The 17,185-nt window shown below is 47.9% G+C and overlaps 1 protein-coding gene across 1 annotated transcript; it reads left to right on the top strand.

Moving 5' to 3' along the window:
* Positions 1 to 1,428: 1,428 nt before the first annotated feature.
* On the top strand, positions 1,429 to 8,850 carry LOC146333829 (extracellular calcium-sensing receptor-like). The gene is made up of 3 exons (XM_084825727.1): positions 1,429 to 1,719; positions 6,700 to 7,536; positions 8,626 to 8,850. Exons 1-3 carry the CDS (start codon positions 1,429 to 1,431, stop codon positions 8,848 to 8,850), a joined length of 1,353 nt encoding a protein of 450 aa, XP_084681853.1.
* Positions 8,851 to 17,185: the final 8,335 nt, after the last annotated feature.

Genomic DNA, 17,185 nt, shown 5'->3' with positions numbered 1-17,185 from the left:
CCAAGTTCTGCACAAAGAAACCAAATGCAAAGTTACGAGACGGGGGATGCTTGGCTCAACAGCACTACAAGCGAGAAGGATCTCGGAATGGTTGCAGCTCACAAGCTGAGTATGAGCCAACACTGTGATGTGGCTGCAAAAAAGGCAAATGCTCTTTGGAGCTGCCTTAAGAGAAGCATTGCTTCCAATTCCCGGGAAGTATTAGTCCCCCTCTACTCAGCACTGGTTATGAGCCAACACTGTTATGTGGCTGCAAAAACGGCAAATGCTCTTTGGAGCTGCCTTAAGAGAAGCATCGCTTCCAATTCCCGGGAAGTATTAGTCCCGCTCTACTCAGCACTGGTTAGGCCTCATCTGGAGTCCTGTGTCCAGTTCTGGGCGCCACACTTTAAGAAGGATGCAGACAAACTGGAGAGGGTTCAGAGGAGGGCAACGAAGAGAATCAGGGGACTGGAAACAAAGCCCTATGAAGAGAGACTGAAAGAACTGGGCCTGTTTAGCCTTGACAAGAGAAGACTGAGGGGAGAAGGACTTGAAAGGCTGTCCCAGAGAGAAAGGCCAGGATCTCTTCTCCATCATCCCAGAATGCAGGACACGGAATCATGGGCTCAAGTGACAGGAAGCCAGATTCCGGCTGAACATCAGCAAAAACGTCCTGACGGTTAGAGCAATATGACAATGGAACCCATGACCTAGGGAGGCGGTGGGCTCTCCTACACTGGAGGCCTTCAAGACGAGGCTGGACAGCCGCCTGTCAGGGATGCTCTGACTTGGATTCCTGCGCCGAACAGGGGGTTGGGCTGGATGGCCTTTTAGGCGCCTTCCAACCCTACTATTCTATGATTCTGTGGAAGTGACACAGAAACCCTGGGAACGATCATTTCCAGAGACTCGGGGCCAAGCTCTGCTGTTGCATCTACTGCTGCAAGGTGGAATATGTGGAAAGGGGGGGTGCGAATGAGGCAGAGAACGGGATCTTGGAGGCTGGGATTCAGGCATTCAACCAAGACGTTGGGCGGACACTTCATACACCCCCACTGAGGTCCCTGGATTGTGTTCTCCTTGTGACTGGAATGAATAATTTCCAGGTGTGGGAGCCAAGAGCTGGCTTTGCAGAGCCCTGCTCTGAATCGAGCCGGGGTGGGGGGGACCTGGGGAGAGTTGGCCGTCATATATCCACCTCCTTGCTACCTGGGAGGACAGGTGACCTGCCTCCAGAGGCTGTTTGGTGCAAGGGGGGTAGGCAGAGCGATGCAATGATTGGGATTCATGTCAAGGATTTCATAATGGACTAGAACGGCCCACCCTTCCACCCTCACAGACTTCATCTAAGGCAAGTCTCCTTCCCACCTTCGATCGTATATAATCACCTTGTATCATTACATCACATAATCACTCACCTCCCAACGTAACTGCCATCATTACAGGATGATATTCAAGAACTACCAACAAGTCCTGGCCTTGGCATTCACCATTATGGAGCTCAACAAGGACACCGTTCTCCTGCCCAACCACACCCTTGGCTTCCGCATCTACGACCACAGCGACATCGCCAGATGGATCCACTTGACCAGTCTGTCTCTGCTGTCCACGCAGGAGTGGCTGTTTCCTAATTATAAATGTCACAGACATGATCAACTGCTCTCCGTTATTGGGGGACTCGATTCCAAATCCTCAAGGGAGATTGCCTCCTTAATGGGCCTCTACAAGATCCCACAGGTAAGGGGATTCCTCTGGGGAGAGATGTGGGGACCTGCAGAACTCAGGAGCTCTACATTGGACAGGCCCATCTCTGAAGCCATTTTTTCCCCATGCAGCGGGCGTGCTGCCTTGATTCTGGATGGCAAGAGTTGGGGGCCTTCTGACCTTGGCTAACCTGCCACATGACAACCTTGATGGTAGCCAGAAATCTCAGGGGGCCTTCTGACCTTGGCTAACCTGCCACATGACAACCTTGATGGTAGCCAGAAATCTCAGGGGGCCTTCTGACCTTGGCTAACCTGCCACATGACAACCTTGATGGTAGCCAGAAATCTCAGGGGGCCTTCTGACCTTGGCTAACCTGCCACATGACAACCTTGATGGTAGCCAGAAATCTCAGGGGGCCTTCTGACCTTGGCTAACCTGCCACATGACAACCTTGATGGTAGCCAGAAATCTCAGGGGGCCTTCTGACCTTGGCTAACCTGCCACATGACAACCTTGATGGTAGCCAGAAATCTCAGGGGGCCTTCTGACCTTGGCTAACCTGCCACATGACAACCTTGATGGTAGCCAGAAATCTCAGGGGGCTATTGTGTGACTGTTCCCAGCCAGCAATGGGTCTGTTATGCAAGAAAACATTTTGGATTGGGAGAAGTAAAATGGAGTCTTGCAACACCTTAAAGATTCACAAACAAACCTCCTCCTAAAGCAGTAGCAAAGGAGGATAAGGAGATTGCAGAGAAGCGGAATGAATTCTTCTCCTCAGTCTTCACTGCAGAAGATATAGGATTCAAGACGAGGCTGGACAGCCATTTGTCGGGGATGCTCTGACTTGGATTCCTGCATTGAGCAGGGGGTTGGACTCGATGGCCTTGTAGGCCCTTCCAACCCTACTACTATTCTATGATTCTATGACTAATACCTGTCCCTGAACTGATGTGTTCAGGAAGGGAGTCTGAGGAACAGAGGCAAATCGTGGTGACCAAAGATGAAGTTCTTTATTTAGTTATTTAAAACATTTGTATCCCACCTTATATCATTAAGATCTCGGGGCAGTGTACAGATAACATGTACCTAAGATCAGCCTCTACCCGAGAGGACTGGAGGAAGGCCAATGTAACACCAAGTTTGTGTAAAAGGGATCCAAGGCGGGGATCCAGGAAATTGCAAGCCTGTTAGCATAATGTTTATTCTGGACAAATTGGTCGACAGCATTATTAAAGGTAAAATTAGCAGCATATTGAAAGATAAGCCCTGCTGGAAAAGAATCAGCACGCAAAGATAAGTCCTGTCTCACTAACCTTTTAGAGTTCTTCGAGTGTGTCGATATACATGCAGACAGGGGCGATCTGGTAGATCTACATGAACTCGCAAAAAGCTTTTGACAAAGTCCCTCACCAAAAACTCCTGAGCAAAGTTAGCAGTCATGGAATGAGAGGAGAGGTCTTCTTATGGATCAGTAACTGGTTAAAGAACATAAAGGAGAAAGTAGGAATACCTGGTAAATTCTCCCAGTGGAGGGATGTAAATAATGGGGTCCCATTGGGACTGTTGTTTAACTTGTTGGTAAATGATCTGGAATTAGGAGTGTGCACTGAAGTGGCCCCGTTTGCCAGTGACACCAAATTATTTAGGGTGGTTAAAACAAAACAAAAAGGGATTGTGAGGAGCTCCAAAAGGATCTCTCCAAACTGGGAGAACAGGCATACAAATGGCAAATGAGGTTCAATTTTGGGAAGTGCAAAGCGATGCACGTTGGGGTCAAAAAATCCCAGCTTCAAGTATAACCTGATCAGATCTGAGTGAGTGGTGAACAAACAAGAAAAATATCTAGGGTCTGTGGTGTCCAGCTCAATGAAAATATCGACCAAGTGTGCACTTGCGGTAAAAAAAGAAGATGCAAACTTGACACTTGGCATCATTACAAAAGGAATTGAGAATAAAACTGCTGGCACGGGATATTTAGAGCTGGAAAAAATGCGGAAAAGGCCAGCAAAAATGATCAAGGGGCTGGAACATCTTCCCTATGAGGGAAGGTTATAACAGCTGGGATTGTTTAGCTTGGGAAAAAGGAGAGTAAGGGGAGACATGAGAGAGGTGCATAACATTATGCATGGGCTGGAGAATGTGTATGGAGAAGACAACAGAAGAAGCCAATATGGCTTCACAAGAAGCTTAGAGATGACCTGAAAACAAAAAAGGACACGTATAGGAAGTGGAAAGAAGGACAAGCAACAAAGGAAGAGTACAGGCAGGTAGCACAGAATTGCAGGGATGGCGTCAGGAAGGCTAAAGCTGAGAACGAGCTGAGGTTAGCGAGGGAGGCTAAAAGCAACAGAAAGGCTTTCTTCAGCTACGTGTAGAATAAAAGGGAGAGGAAAGAAAAGGTGGTTCAGCTATTAAATAAGGATGGCAAAATGGTAACAGAGGACAACAAAAAGGCAGAGGTGCTCAATTCCTACCTTGGCTCAGTCTTCTCCCAAAAGAGGGCCTATGGCCCCCCTGGCAAAGGCGAAGTACAGGCTGGAGGGACAGGATTGCAGCTTGAGATCGATAGGCATATGGTCAAGGAACAATGAATTACTTGGAATGAGTTCAAATCTCCAGGGCCAGATGAGCTGCACCCTAGAGCAATAAAGGAACTGGCAGGAGAACTCTCAGAACCGCTGTCTATTCTCTTTGAGAAATCATGGAGGACGGGGGAAGTGCCAGAGGACTGGAGGAGGGCGAATGTTGTCCCTATCTTCAAAAAGGGTAAAAAGGGGGAACCTGGGAACTACAGACCAGTCAGTCTGATATCAATCCCTGGGAACATTCTGGAATATAGCAATCCATCTGTAAGCACCTTGAAAACAAGGCAGTGATTCCTCGAAGCCAACATGGATTTGTCAAGAACAAATCCTGCCAGACGAATCTGATCTCATTTTTGGATCAAGTCACCTCTCTTGTGGACCGTGGGAATGCTGTAGACATCATATCCCTCGACTTCAGCAAAGCTTTCGAGAAAGTGCCCCATGATCTCCTGAGTAGCAAACTAGCTCAAAGCGGGCTAGATGAAACAATGATCCGGTGGATCCACAGTTGGCTACAGAATCGGACTCAAAGAGTGCTTATCAATGGGACCTTCTCAAACTGGGGAGAGGGAATGAGTGGGGTACCGCAGGGCTCAGTCCTGGGCCCAGTGCTCTTCCACATTTTTATGAATGACTTGGAGGAGGAGGTGCAGGGAATGCTGATCACATTTGCAGATGACACAAAATTGGGCGGGATAGCTAATACTTTGGAAGGCAGAAACAAAATTCAAAGTGATCTTGATAGGCTGGAGCGCTGGGCAGAAAACAACAGAATGACATTGAATAGGGATAAATGCCAAGTTCTGCACCTAGGAAAAAGAAACCAAAGGCACAGTTACAAGAAGGGGGGTACATGGCTCAACAACACTACAAGCGAGAAGGATCTTGGAATTGTTGTCAATCACAAGCTGAATATGAGCCAACCATGTGATGTAGCTGCAAAAAAGGCAAATGCTCTTTGGGGCTGCATTAATAGAAGCATAGCTTCCAAATCCCGGGAAGTACTAGTCCCTCTCTACTCAGCACTGGTTAGGCCTCATCTGGAGTACTGTGTCCAGTTCTGGGCACCACATTTTAAGAAGGAGGCAGACAAACTGGAGAGGGTTCAGAGGAGGTCAACGAGGATGATCAGGGGACTGCAAACAAAGCCATATGAGGAGAGACTGAAAGAACTGGGCATTTTTAGCCTTGAGAAGACTGAGGGGAGATAGGATAGCGCTCTTCAAGTACTTGAAAGGTTGTCCCAGGGAGGAAGGCCAGGATCCCTTCTTGATCATCCCAGAATGCAGGACACGGAATCATGGGCTCAAGTGACAGGAAGCCAGATTCTGGCTGAACATCAGCAAAAACGTCCTGACTGTTAGAGCAATACGACAATGGAACCCATGACCTAGGGAGGCGGTGGGCTCTCCCATGCTGGAGGCATCAAGACGAGGCTGGACAGCCATCTGTCAGGGATGCTGTGACTTGGATTCCTGCATGGAGCAGGGGGTTGGACTGGATGGCCTTGTAAGCCCCTTCCAACCCTACTATTCTATGATTCTATGATTCTCCCTCTCTCAATATACTAGAACACGGGATCATCCCATGAAGGGGATGAGAGGCAGAATGCCTATGTACACCAGTTGCTGTGGAACATGGGTGGGAGGGTGCTGTTGCACTCATGTGCTACTTGAGGGTTCCCAGTTGACAGCTGGCCGGCCACCATGTGAACAGAATGCTGGACTAGATGGACACTTGGTGTGATCCTGCATGGGTCTTCTTATGTTCTCAAACAAGGACACACAAGCCTCCCACCAGATTTTGCCGCAGTTGGTTAACACAGCTATCCCTCCAGAGTTTGTGGGAATCTGAACCCACAGCAGTATAAAACCGGTCAGTGTGTTTGATATATTCGGACACATTTCCATATAAAAGAGCTCATGTTTCAGCTACACACCCTAGGATGGAAACAGAAACTGTTTGGAGGGGAGGAACTTACGGGGTTTCTGATTAAGACCCACTAGCGTTATGTCAGGTTTTCAATTTGTGTGTCCTATGTATTTTGACACACAATGGAGCTGTTTGACCAAACTATCATATTTCGGGAGGGACCCTGAATCCCCGCCATGCTTACCAAGAGCCCCATTTCGGCCGTATAGAGACACGGGCAATGGCTGGACACTACGTCACAGTTCCCTCCATGGCAGCCCTGACTTTGGGGGTGATAGCCACACCAGTGGGGAACCTCAAAGACACCATAGAGCTTCATGTTATATTTAGACACCTAGGATTAAAATGGGTGCCTTTCTTCTGGAGAGCACGTCATGCATCTGAAGCCAGCTGTCGTAGTCCACGGAGGATTATGCCATTAAAAATGGGTCAGTCTTTAAAGGGGCACAAAATTTGCTGCAATACACTAACAGAACATTCCTTTCTTCAGCTCGGTTATGGTTTGGTTGACCCTGCTGAGGGAGAAAAAACAGAATTTCCTTCCTTCTACCGGATCAATGCGAATGAAATGGCTCAATCTGTGGGCTTGGTCCGGCTGCTCCTGCATTTCCGCTGGAACTGGGTTGGGCTGATTGCCTTAACTGATGAGAGAGGTGAAAATTTCGTCCAGACGCTGACCCCAATGCTCAAGGAGGAGGACATCTGTGTGGCCTTCACGGAAATGTTCAAGCCAACAGACCCAGTCCTTATACAACAAGCACTCTCTGGATCCATTCCTAGTTCTTGGTTTGAGCCCCAGGTGATGATTGTCTTTGGGGACCCCACGGTTTTACACATATTAAGAGTCTTCTTGGCTATTCAGGAAGAAAAGACCAAGAGCCCATTTAGGAAGGTTTGGATCCTGACATCCCATGGCGAAAGTTCTGCAAAAGGACAAAATTTAAACCAGGCCAAACTCTTCCATGGTGCTTTGCAGTTCAGGGTCCACAGAAGGGAAGTGCCGGGATTCAAGCATTTTCTCTGGGGCTTAGATCCACTCCAGCCACAAGGAGACGTCTTTCTCGATAAATGGTGGGAATTTGCGTTTTACTGCCAGTTTCTGAAATCAGGCAAAACCTCTCTGAGGGGATATAGGAACTGCACTGGGAAGGAGAAGGTCCAGGACCTGCTGGGCTACAGGTTTGAAACGACCATGTCCAGTCGCAGCTACAGCATCTACAATGCCATCTATTCTGTGGCACACACGTTACATGCCGTGTCCTCATCTGGATCCAAGCATGCATTGACCGGGGGAGGCAAGAGGTTCCTGAATATTCAGCCATGGCAGGTAATGTCTTCGTTCAGAGCTGGCAATCTTATAAAAGGTTCCTTGGTGGTTCCTCGGTGGTCTGTTCCTGGAAGCAAAGGATGAGCCTGGGAGAAGGGCTGTTGGTCCAGTCTAAAGATCCCAGTAGAGATATTCCCCATAGATCTTCTTCCATGCCCATCATTTCCCTTCAAGAGCTCTAATAAGTGAATAAAACGCTGTGGAGACGGATTGTGCTTCTGTGATCATCATGTATTGAAAACTGCAGATATTGAGGAAAAAGAATCACCCCCAATACATAGAATACATAGAATCATAGAGAGCCAGTGTGTGGTGTAGTGGCAAGAGTGTTGGACTAGGAGCTGGGAGATCCAGGTTCTAGTCCCCACTCGGCCATGGAAGCTCACTGGGTGACTTTGGGCCAGTCACAGACTCTCAGCCCAACCCACCTCACAGGGTTGTTGTTGTGAGAATAAAATGGAGAGGAGGTGGATAAAGTAAGCCGCCTTGGGTTCCTTGCAAGAGGAAAAAAAGGCGGGGTATAAATGCAATAAATAAATAAATAAAGAGTAGGGTTGGAAGGGGCCTACAAGGCCATCGAGTCCAACTCCCTGCTCAGTGCAAGAATCCAAGTCAGAGCATCCCTGGCAGATGGCTGTCCAGCCTCATCTTGAAGGCCTCCAGTGTGGGAGAGCCCACCACCACCCTAGGTCATGGGTTCCATTGTCGCATTGCTCTAACAGTCAGGAAGTTTCTCCTGATGTTCAGCCGGAATTGGGCTTCCTGCAGCTTGAGCCCATTATTCTGTGTCCTGCACTCTGGGATGATCAAGGAGAGATCCTGGCCTTCCTCTCTGGGACAACCTTTCAAGGGCTTGAAGAGAAGAACTTGTATGCTTCTCCCCACCCCCCAAAGGGTCAAACCACTGGGCAAGCCTATTTGAGCACTTAAGCGCCCAATGAAGCCATCTTAATGCATCTTCAGCGTTAAACTAAGCAGCGGAGCGCGGAAAAAAAGAAGTCTTCTAACTCGACGGCAGTCACAAAATGTCAGAAGACACCAGAACTCATTCACAATTACCCTTTTTTCTAATTCTCTCGTCCATTTCAGATTCTTGCTTCTTTGAGGACCGTCCGGTTTAACAACAGTGCTGGAGAGGAAGTCTCTTTCCATAAAAAGGGAGAGAGATACGACATTATGAACTTGATTTTCTTCCCAAATACATCCGTTGCTCGCGTGAAAGTTGGACAGGTGGATCCGGAAGCTCCCCCTGGGCAAGACTTCATCCTTCACTCGGATGCAGTCGTCTGGGCTACAGAGGTGTGGTTGAAGTGAATGTCATGGGGGAACGGAAGAATGTTGTAGTTCTGTCACTTGAGAACAGAAGGTGTCCTTCTAGTTGAGACCGAAGGCCTAGGGAGTCCAGGGAGGGGTCCTTGTCCAGTGAGGAAGACCCATCTTTGCATGCAAATGTCCCAGGTTCAGTCCTTGGCAGCTCCAGGTATGGCTGGAAAAAGACCCCTGCCTGAAACACTGGAGAGGCTCTTCTGTTCAGCGCAGACAATACTGAGCTAGCCCCCATTTATATGGCCCCGCTTCGACCCCCCCACCCCATCGCACCTGTGAGGGAATGCAGCTTCGAACGAGCAAGCCCTGCTATACACTTGCAACGTGCTATGCTACTTGGATCCCTGCACTGAGCAGGGGGTTGGACTCGATGGCCTTGTAGGCCCCTTCCAGCCCTACTATTCTATGATTCTATTTGATTCTGTGCCTAGCCATCACTCCGAAACCATGTTGGTCCTCCCCTAAGACTCCCCCCATCCCCGGCCCTTGGGCACCGAGTCCAAAAGCAACCATTGCGAAGACACGAAGCTGCCAAAATATGCAAAAGTGTGATTAGATGAAAACGCCCCTCCGGGCCTCTGTAGGTGTGCAGCCGCGAAGGGACGGGGGGGGCAAAGGGTGATGCAGGCACTATGCACGCCTACAACACGCCCACTGCAAAATGCAAGCCAGTCTGGGGAAGGGACAGACGGCGTACAAGCACGGGGAAACCCGTGGCAAACGAAAAACACTGCAGCAAAACGGCTCCTTGGAATGCCGCATTTCCCGGGCGACAACCATGGATGGCTGCAACGTTATGACTGTGTCATCTACCACAAGGGACCTCAGCTCACACCCAGCCCAGGGTAAAAGCCAGGTGTAGATGGGGCCCTAGTTAGACCAAGGATCTGGCGCAGTAGGAGGCTGCTTCCAAAGTTTTTGTTTCTGTATGAGCACATACGCATATTTATACCAGCTTCGGTTTCAGTGGTTCTAAGTTGCCTGCAGACATGCAGAAAATATTCACAATTTCTAAACTGGTGACCCTGTCCATCGTGTAATGGGAAACTCGGTTGAGGAACTCCAAGTCCTTTTTTGTGCAGTCTCCATAGCATGTAAAACCTCAACTTTTTCTCCCTTCCCTTTTAGAAGCTGCCCCTCGCCAGGTGCGTGGAGCGGTGCTCTCTAGGGCACCAGAGAAAAGTTCCAGAGGGGAAGCCGGTTTGCTGCTACAGTTGCGATCGTTGTCCAGAAGGGACCATTTCTACCTGGACAGGTATCTCAGGCCTTCAGAGCATTGAACAAGTGCAGAGGAAACCGGGGTTAGCATGGAGTGGGAAGATCATGGACAAGAAGAAGAGTTGGCCATTTAACCTAGGGACATTTTCTCCATCCAAACCATCGGGGATTGCATAACTAGGTGGTTCACTAGTTCGCAGACTGTTCAACATTTCCTGAAGAACATGTCTGTTTAAATAAGAAAAGAATGATCATACTCTTAGATATTTGCCTTGGCCCACCATTCCATGCATAATTTTTAAAGCATCATGTTTCCAAGCTCGGTTGTTTTGGCATTCGACACGATTCCGATCATTGATCGGTTGTAGCCAATGGAGCGTTATACTCCCATGTCAAAGAAATTGCTGTTCAGTCTCTAGGGATTTCTGTCACCTATTCCCCAGCCTCTGCACCAACACATCTCCTCTGAAGAAAGTGCATAATCTGAAGAAAATGAGTTTTATTTCTTTATTTGCCCATTCAGGAGGCACTGCAGGTAACAGACTGTGGCTATGTCCTTACACTTACCAGCTTTTAATTTCTAGTTACAGAATTTAGGTTTTCCTTCCTTGCGGTGTATTGAACATGGGTCTGCTATAGGGGGCTATCATATGCACATGAAAAATGGCATTTTGTGCCTTTCCTGACTCTGGTCTTATGCCATATGTTGCTGAAGCTTACAGAGAAAATACTAAAAGGGACATTGTACCCTCAGGTGCATAGTAAGCTTGGGAACTGATATTTCCATCTCCTTCTTTGTGGGCTGCACTGTCTCCACATAAAAGAAGTTCTATGTTATGTTTGAGATACTTTTGCTCATTCCAGATGCAGATCGCTGTGCCCCATGCCCAGAAGATCAGCATCCAAACTGGAACCAAGACCGCTGTTTCCCCAAGAAGACCCACTTCCTTTCCTATCAAGAGACACTGGGGGTCATTTTAGCTTCTCTGGCTCTCTTCCTCTCTCTGATTACAGCTCTGGTGTTGGCGACCTTCGTTTTGCACCGTGACACGCCAATCGTCAAAGCCAACAACAGGGACCTCACCTATGTCCTCCTCCTTTCTCTCCTGCTCTGCCTCATCTCCTCCTTTCTGTTCATTGGTCGCCCCACCAAGGTCACCTGTCTTCTGCGTCAAGCCGCTTTTGGCATCAATTTCTCGGTTACCATTTCTTCTGTGTTGGCAAAAACGGTCACAGTGGTTCTGGCCTTCATGGCCACCCAGCCAGGAAACATGGCCAGAAAACTCTTAGGGAGACAACTGACTAACTCCATTGTCCTGGCCTGTCCCCTCATCCAAGCTGTGATCTGTGCTGTCTGGCTGGTGACCTCTCCCCCGTTCCCAATCTTGGACTTCCATTCCCTGGCTGGAGAAATCGTAGTAGAATGTAATGAAGGCTCAGTCACTATGTTTTACACTGTCCTGGGTTACATGGGTTTTCTGGCAATCATCAGCTTCACGGTGGCTTTCCTAGCGAGGAAGTTGCCCGACAGCTTCAATGAAGCCAAGTTTATCACCTTCAGCATGCTGGTGTTTTGCAGCGTTTGGGGCTCCTTTGTGCCCACCTACCTGAGCAGCAAGGGGAAGTCCATGGTGGCTGTGGAGGTCTTCTCCATCTTGGCCTCTGGGGCTGGTCTCCTGGGTTGCATCTTTCTCCCCAAATGCTACGTTATAGTGCTGAGGCCCAGTCTCAATTGTAAAGATCATCTAACTAGGAGAAAGAATTAAGGTGTCTATCACTTTGAATCACGCCCTGGTATTCTAGTTTCCTTCAAGCACATCTATAAGAAGGCCAATAACATTAGTAAAAACATTAAAGTGTTGACTTGTTTCTTAAACAACGGGGTCCTTTCCACACTGGGGCCTCTGTCCTAGCGCTGTGGCTTTTGCGCTTTCCCAGTCACCTGGAAGCAGGCTTAAAAGGTTGTCTGTATGGCATTATATTCCCCATAGATATCCTTCAACCGTATACTGATTTAATACTCATGCCATCGCACTATCAGGAATTAGTTGCATTGCAGCTGCAATGGAAAGTTGCAGTATGGTTCAGGGTTCCTGCCAGCCAATTGCGCCTGCTTCTGGGATACTGCAAGCTGTGTGGATCTCAATTCCGCTAGGAGAACATTCTTCTCTCCCCATGCCATTCTCGGTTCTTCTCACTGGATTGGTTTTGGGGAGGGGAGGGGAGGGTTTTTTTTAGTTGCCCACTGCTGAGGCATTTGCAACTTGGCTTCCTTCAGAGAGGAATAACCGTGGGATATAAACGTAATCATCTGTTGTTGTTCAGTCATGTCCGACTCTTCGTGACCCCATGGACCATAGCACGCCAGGCCTTCCTGTCCTGCGCTCTCTCCCGGAGCGTGCTCAAGTTCATATTAATTGCATCCGTGATGCTATCTAGCCATCTCATCCTCTGCCGTCCCCTTCTCCTTTTGCCTTCAGTCTTTCCCAGCATCGGGGTCTTTTCCAGAGAGTTTTCTCACATAAAAATAAATGAAATAAATCGGTTCCATGTTTTGGTACTTCTCCAGACCTGTTTCCTTCAAGAACGCATCTACTTCTCTCTTGTTCCTCAGGAGCCCCGCTGTGGCTCGGTTTTTGTTGGAGCTTGCCAGGTGAGCTCACTGTTAGGGGGGGGATGCCAGCAGCAAGAACACATTGTGCTGAATTATGACAAGTGTCGGCAACACCCATATTTGCAGAGTGGGGATGCAAAAAGTATGAGGGTGCTGTCATGGAAAAGTGGAAACTTGGGGTGAGAGAAGGGACAACAATGTAACAGATTTCTTCACAAATAGGGGCCTTGTTATTGAATATTAGAGCACTCAGGGTGACCGGGCCCTACCATCTGCCTGTCTGTGGCCCCCACAGATCCATAAGCAGGCCTGTCTTTCCTTGGGGGCAGAAGATTTTGCTGCCTGAGCCTGAAAACAGGCAGTCCTGCTGACAAAGCAGCGGTCAGGAACAAGAGACCAGTGAGAGAAAAGGTGGCAACATTTGTTACTCCCTGCAGCGAGCAGCTCCACGAGTCCGGCATTTCCCCGTGTCCCCGGATGAGGCCAAGAGCAGCATCAGCTGCCTAAAACAGTGAGAAACGGTCTCTGCCCGCCCCAACATGTCATTCACCAATCCAGAATGAAATTTTCCAGGTAGCAACAAGGGAAAAGAGCTGGTCAAAAAGCAGAAAACGGAGGGGTGTCCGGGGATTAAAGAAAGCCTGTCTGCGAAAAAGTCAAGCCCCACACTTGTTCCTCCCTGAAGGCTTGCTTTTTGTTGTTGTTGTTCAGTCGTGTCCGACTCTTCGCGACCCCATGGACCACAGCACGCCAGGTCTTCCTGACCTCCGCTCTCTCCCAGAATGTGCTCAGGTCCATATTCATTGCATCGGTGATGCTATCTAGCCATCTCATCCTCTGCCGTCCCCTTCTCCTTTTGCCTTCAGTCTTTCCCAGCATCAGGGTCTTTTCCAGGGAGTTTTCTCTTTGCATCAGGTGGACAAAATAGTTGAGCTTCAGCTTCACTATCTGTCCTTCCAATGAGCAGGCAGGGTTGATTTCCTTGAGGATTGACTGATTTGACCTCCTTGCAGTCCAGGGAACTCGTAAGAGTCTCCTCCAGCACCACAGTTCGAAAGCATCAATTCTTCAGCGCTCAGCCTTCCTTATAGTCCAGCTCTCACAGCCATACGTTACTAATGGGAAAACCATAGCTTTGATTAGACGGACCTTTGTCGGCAAGGTGATGTCTCTGCTTCTTACTATGCTGCCTAGATTTGCCATAGCTTTCCTCCCAAGGAGCGTCTTTATTTCATGGCTACAATCACCGTCTGCGGTGATCTTGGAGCCCAAGAAAATAAAATCTGTCACTGCTTCCACTTCTTCCCCTTCTTTATGCCAGGAAGTGATGGGGCCAGTTGCCTTGATCTTAGTTTTTTTAATGCTGAGTTTCAAACCAGCTTTTGCACTCTCCACTTTCACTCTCAACAAGAGGCTCTTGAGATCCTCTTCGCTTTCTGCCATTAGGGTGGTATCGTCTGCGTATCGGAGGTTGTTGAGAATTCTCCCGGCAATCTTAATTCTGACCTGTGATTCATCCAACCTGGCGTTTCTCATGATGTACTCTGCATATAAGTTAAATAAGCAGGGCGACAATATGCAGCCTTGTCGTACTCCTTTCCCAATTTGGAACCAATCGGTTGTTCCATGTCCGGTTCTTACTGTTGCTTCTGGGCCCTCGTACAGGTTTCTCAGGAGACAGGTAAGGTGGTCTGGTACCCCCATCTCTTTAAGAATTTGCCAGAGTTTGTTGTGATCCACACAATCAAAGGCTTTAGTGTAGTCAATGAAGCAGAAATAGATGTTTTTCTGGAATTCTCTTGCTTTCTCCATGATCCAGCAAATGTTGGCGATTTGATCTCTAGTTCCTCTGCCTCTTCGAAACCCAGCTTGTACTTCCGGTAGTTCTCGGTTCACATGCTGCTGAAGCCTAGCTTGTAGGATTTTGAGCATCACCTTGCTGGCATGAGAAATGAGCACAATTGTGCGGTAGTTTGAACACTCTTTGGCGTTGCCCTTCTTTGGAATTGGAATGTAAACTGACCTTTTCCAGTCTTGTAGCCACTGTTGAGTGTTCCAAATTTGTTGGCATATTGAGTACAGCACTTTAACGGCATCATCTTTTAGGGTTTTAAATAGCTCAGCTGGAAGACTGTCATCTCTGCTAGCTTTGTTGTTAGTAATGCTTCCTAAGGCCCACTTGACTTCACTCTCGAGGATGTCCGGCTCAAGTTCAGTGACCGCACTATCATGGCTATCAGGGACATTCAGATCTTTCCTGTGTAGTTCTTCTGTGTATTCTTGCCACCTCTTCTTGATCTCATCTGCTTCTGTTAGGTCCCTGCCTTCTTTGTCCTTTATCACGCCCGTCTTTGCACAAAACGTTCCCTTGAGATCTCCGATTTTCTTGAAGAGATCTCTAGACTTTCCCATTCTGTTGTTTTCTATTTCTTTGCATTGTTCATTTAAGAAGGCCTTCTTGTCTCTCCTTGCTATTCTCTGGAACTCTGCATTCAGTTGGATATATCTTCCCCTTTCTCCATTGCTTTTCGCTTCCCTTCTTTCCTCAGCGACTTGTACAGCCTCATCAGACAGCCACTTTGCTTTCTTGCATTTCTTTTTCTTTGGAATGGATTGATTTGCTGCCTCCTGAACAATGTTACGGACCTTCGTCCATAGTTCCTCAGGCACTCTATCAGGTCTAATCCCTGAAATCTATTTGTCACCTCCACTGTATATTCATAAGGGATATGATTTAGGTCATACCTGAATGGTTTAGTGGTTTTCCCTACATTCTTCAATTTAAGACGAAATTTTGCTACAAGCAGCTCATGATCTGAGCCACAGTCAGCTCTAGGTCTTGTTTTTACTGACTGTATAGAGCTTCTCCATCTTTGGCTGCAAAGGACATCATCAATCTGATTTCGATATTGACCATCTGGTGACGTCCATGTGTAGAGTCGCCTTTTGTGCTTTTGGAAAAGAGTGTTTGCTGTGATCAGCCTGTTCTCTTGGCAAAACTCTATTAGCCTTTGTCCTGCTTCATTTTGTACACCAAGGCCATGCTTGCTTGTTATCCTGGTGATTTCTTGACTTCCTACTTTAGCATTCCAATCCCCTATGATGAAAAGGACATCTGTTTTTGGTGTTAGTTCTAGGTGTTGTAGGTCTTCATAGAACTGATCAATCTCAGCTTCTTCGGCATCAGTGGTTGGGGCATAGATTTGAATTACTGTGATGTTGAATGTTTGCCTTGGATTCGTACTGAGATCATTCTATCATTTTTGAGATTGTACCCCAGTACTGCTTTTCCCACCCTTTTATTGACTATGAGTGCTACTCCATTTCTTCTAGGGGATTCCTGCCCACAGTAGTAGATATGATGGGCACCTGAATTAAATTCGCCCATGCCTGTCCATTTTAGTTCGCTGATTCCCAAGATGTCGATGTTCAATCTTGCCATCTCATGCTTGACCACCTCCAGCTTACCTTGATTCATTGACCTTACATTCCAGGTTCCTAAACCATATTGTTCTTTACAGCATTGGACTTTCTTTTCACCACCAGACACATCCACAGCTGAGTGTCCTTTCGGCTTTGGCCGAGCCGCTTCACTCTTTCTGGCGCTACTTGGAAATACCCTCTGCTCTTCCCCAGTAGTATATTGGACACCTTCCAACCTGAGGGGCTCCTCTTCCGGCGTCATCTCTTTTCGCCTTGTGATACGTTCCATGGGGTTTTCTTGGCAAGAATACTGGAGTGGGTTGCCATTTCCTTCTCCAGTGGACCACATTTTGTCAGAACTCTCCGCCATGACCTGTCCATCTTGGGTGGCCCTGCACGGCATAGCTTATGGCTTCACTGAGTCACGCAAGCCCCTTCGCCACAACAAGGCAGTGCTACCTCTGATCTTTGTTAGCAGATTTTGATTTGACAGCTTTTTTGGTTCTTGCCTCCCTTTTGGGAGGAGTTTTCTCTTTTTTCTTTTTGGACATTTCCCTTGGCTTTGAGCCTATTTGGGGCGATCTTTCTCCAAGCCAGCTTCTCTGAGCCAGGCGCCTGACCCCTGAGCAGCTGGGCATCGTTTTCGCCCTCTTTTATGTTGCTCACTTTTCATTTGAAGGTATTGTCTTCGTGAAGTTTTCATTTATGGAATATAAATGAAACAGAATACTCATTCGAGGGCCAAACAAGAGGCTGTTTATTGAGGAACAGGCGAACACTAAACTAAATCGGAAAATGAAAGTAATCACAAGCACAACTTCTCAGCTCCAACCCATAATAGTTGGAGACCATATTGAACTATATAGTTTCCAATCACTACCGTCTTCATGCTGTAGCTGGATTAATTTTCCCTACCTGGACTTTGCTCGGTTCTCCCACTGGACGCTAGGAGGGGGCTTTCAACCGTCCTCTCGGTCCACGAAAGCCTGGTCTTCAGATCTCTGCTTGGGATACGTAGCCATACTTTCCTTTCAACCCCCCACCCCCTGCGCACTTCTTTCCCCTGAA

Source organism: Heloderma suspectum, chromosome Z (genome assembly GCF_057233095.1).
Source record: "Heloderma suspectum isolate Gila_16-S chromosome Z, 16-S_ref, whole genome shotgun sequence".
Classification (NCBI taxonomy): domain Eukaryota; kingdom Metazoa; phylum Chordata; class Lepidosauria; order Squamata; family Helodermatidae; genus Heloderma; species Heloderma suspectum.
The sequence above is the reverse complement of the archived record's forward strand: the minus strand, read 5'-3'. Positions and strand labels throughout refer to the sequence as shown.

Excerpts from the sequence above, each read along its gene's own strand:
- LOC146333829 (XM_084825727.1), top strand. The coding sequence starts at position 1,429 with ATGATATTCAAGAACTACCAACAAGTCCTGGCCTTGGCATTCACCATT. Across the intron at positions 1,720-6,699 it reads GCCTCTACAAGATCCCACAG|CTCGGTTATGGTTTGGTTGA; the intron begins GTAAGGGGATTC and ends TCCTTTCTTCAG. Across the intron at positions 7,537-8,625 it reads TGAATATTCAGCCATGGCAG|ATTCTTGCTTCTTTGAGGAC; the intron begins GTAATGTCTTCG and ends CGTCCATTTCAG.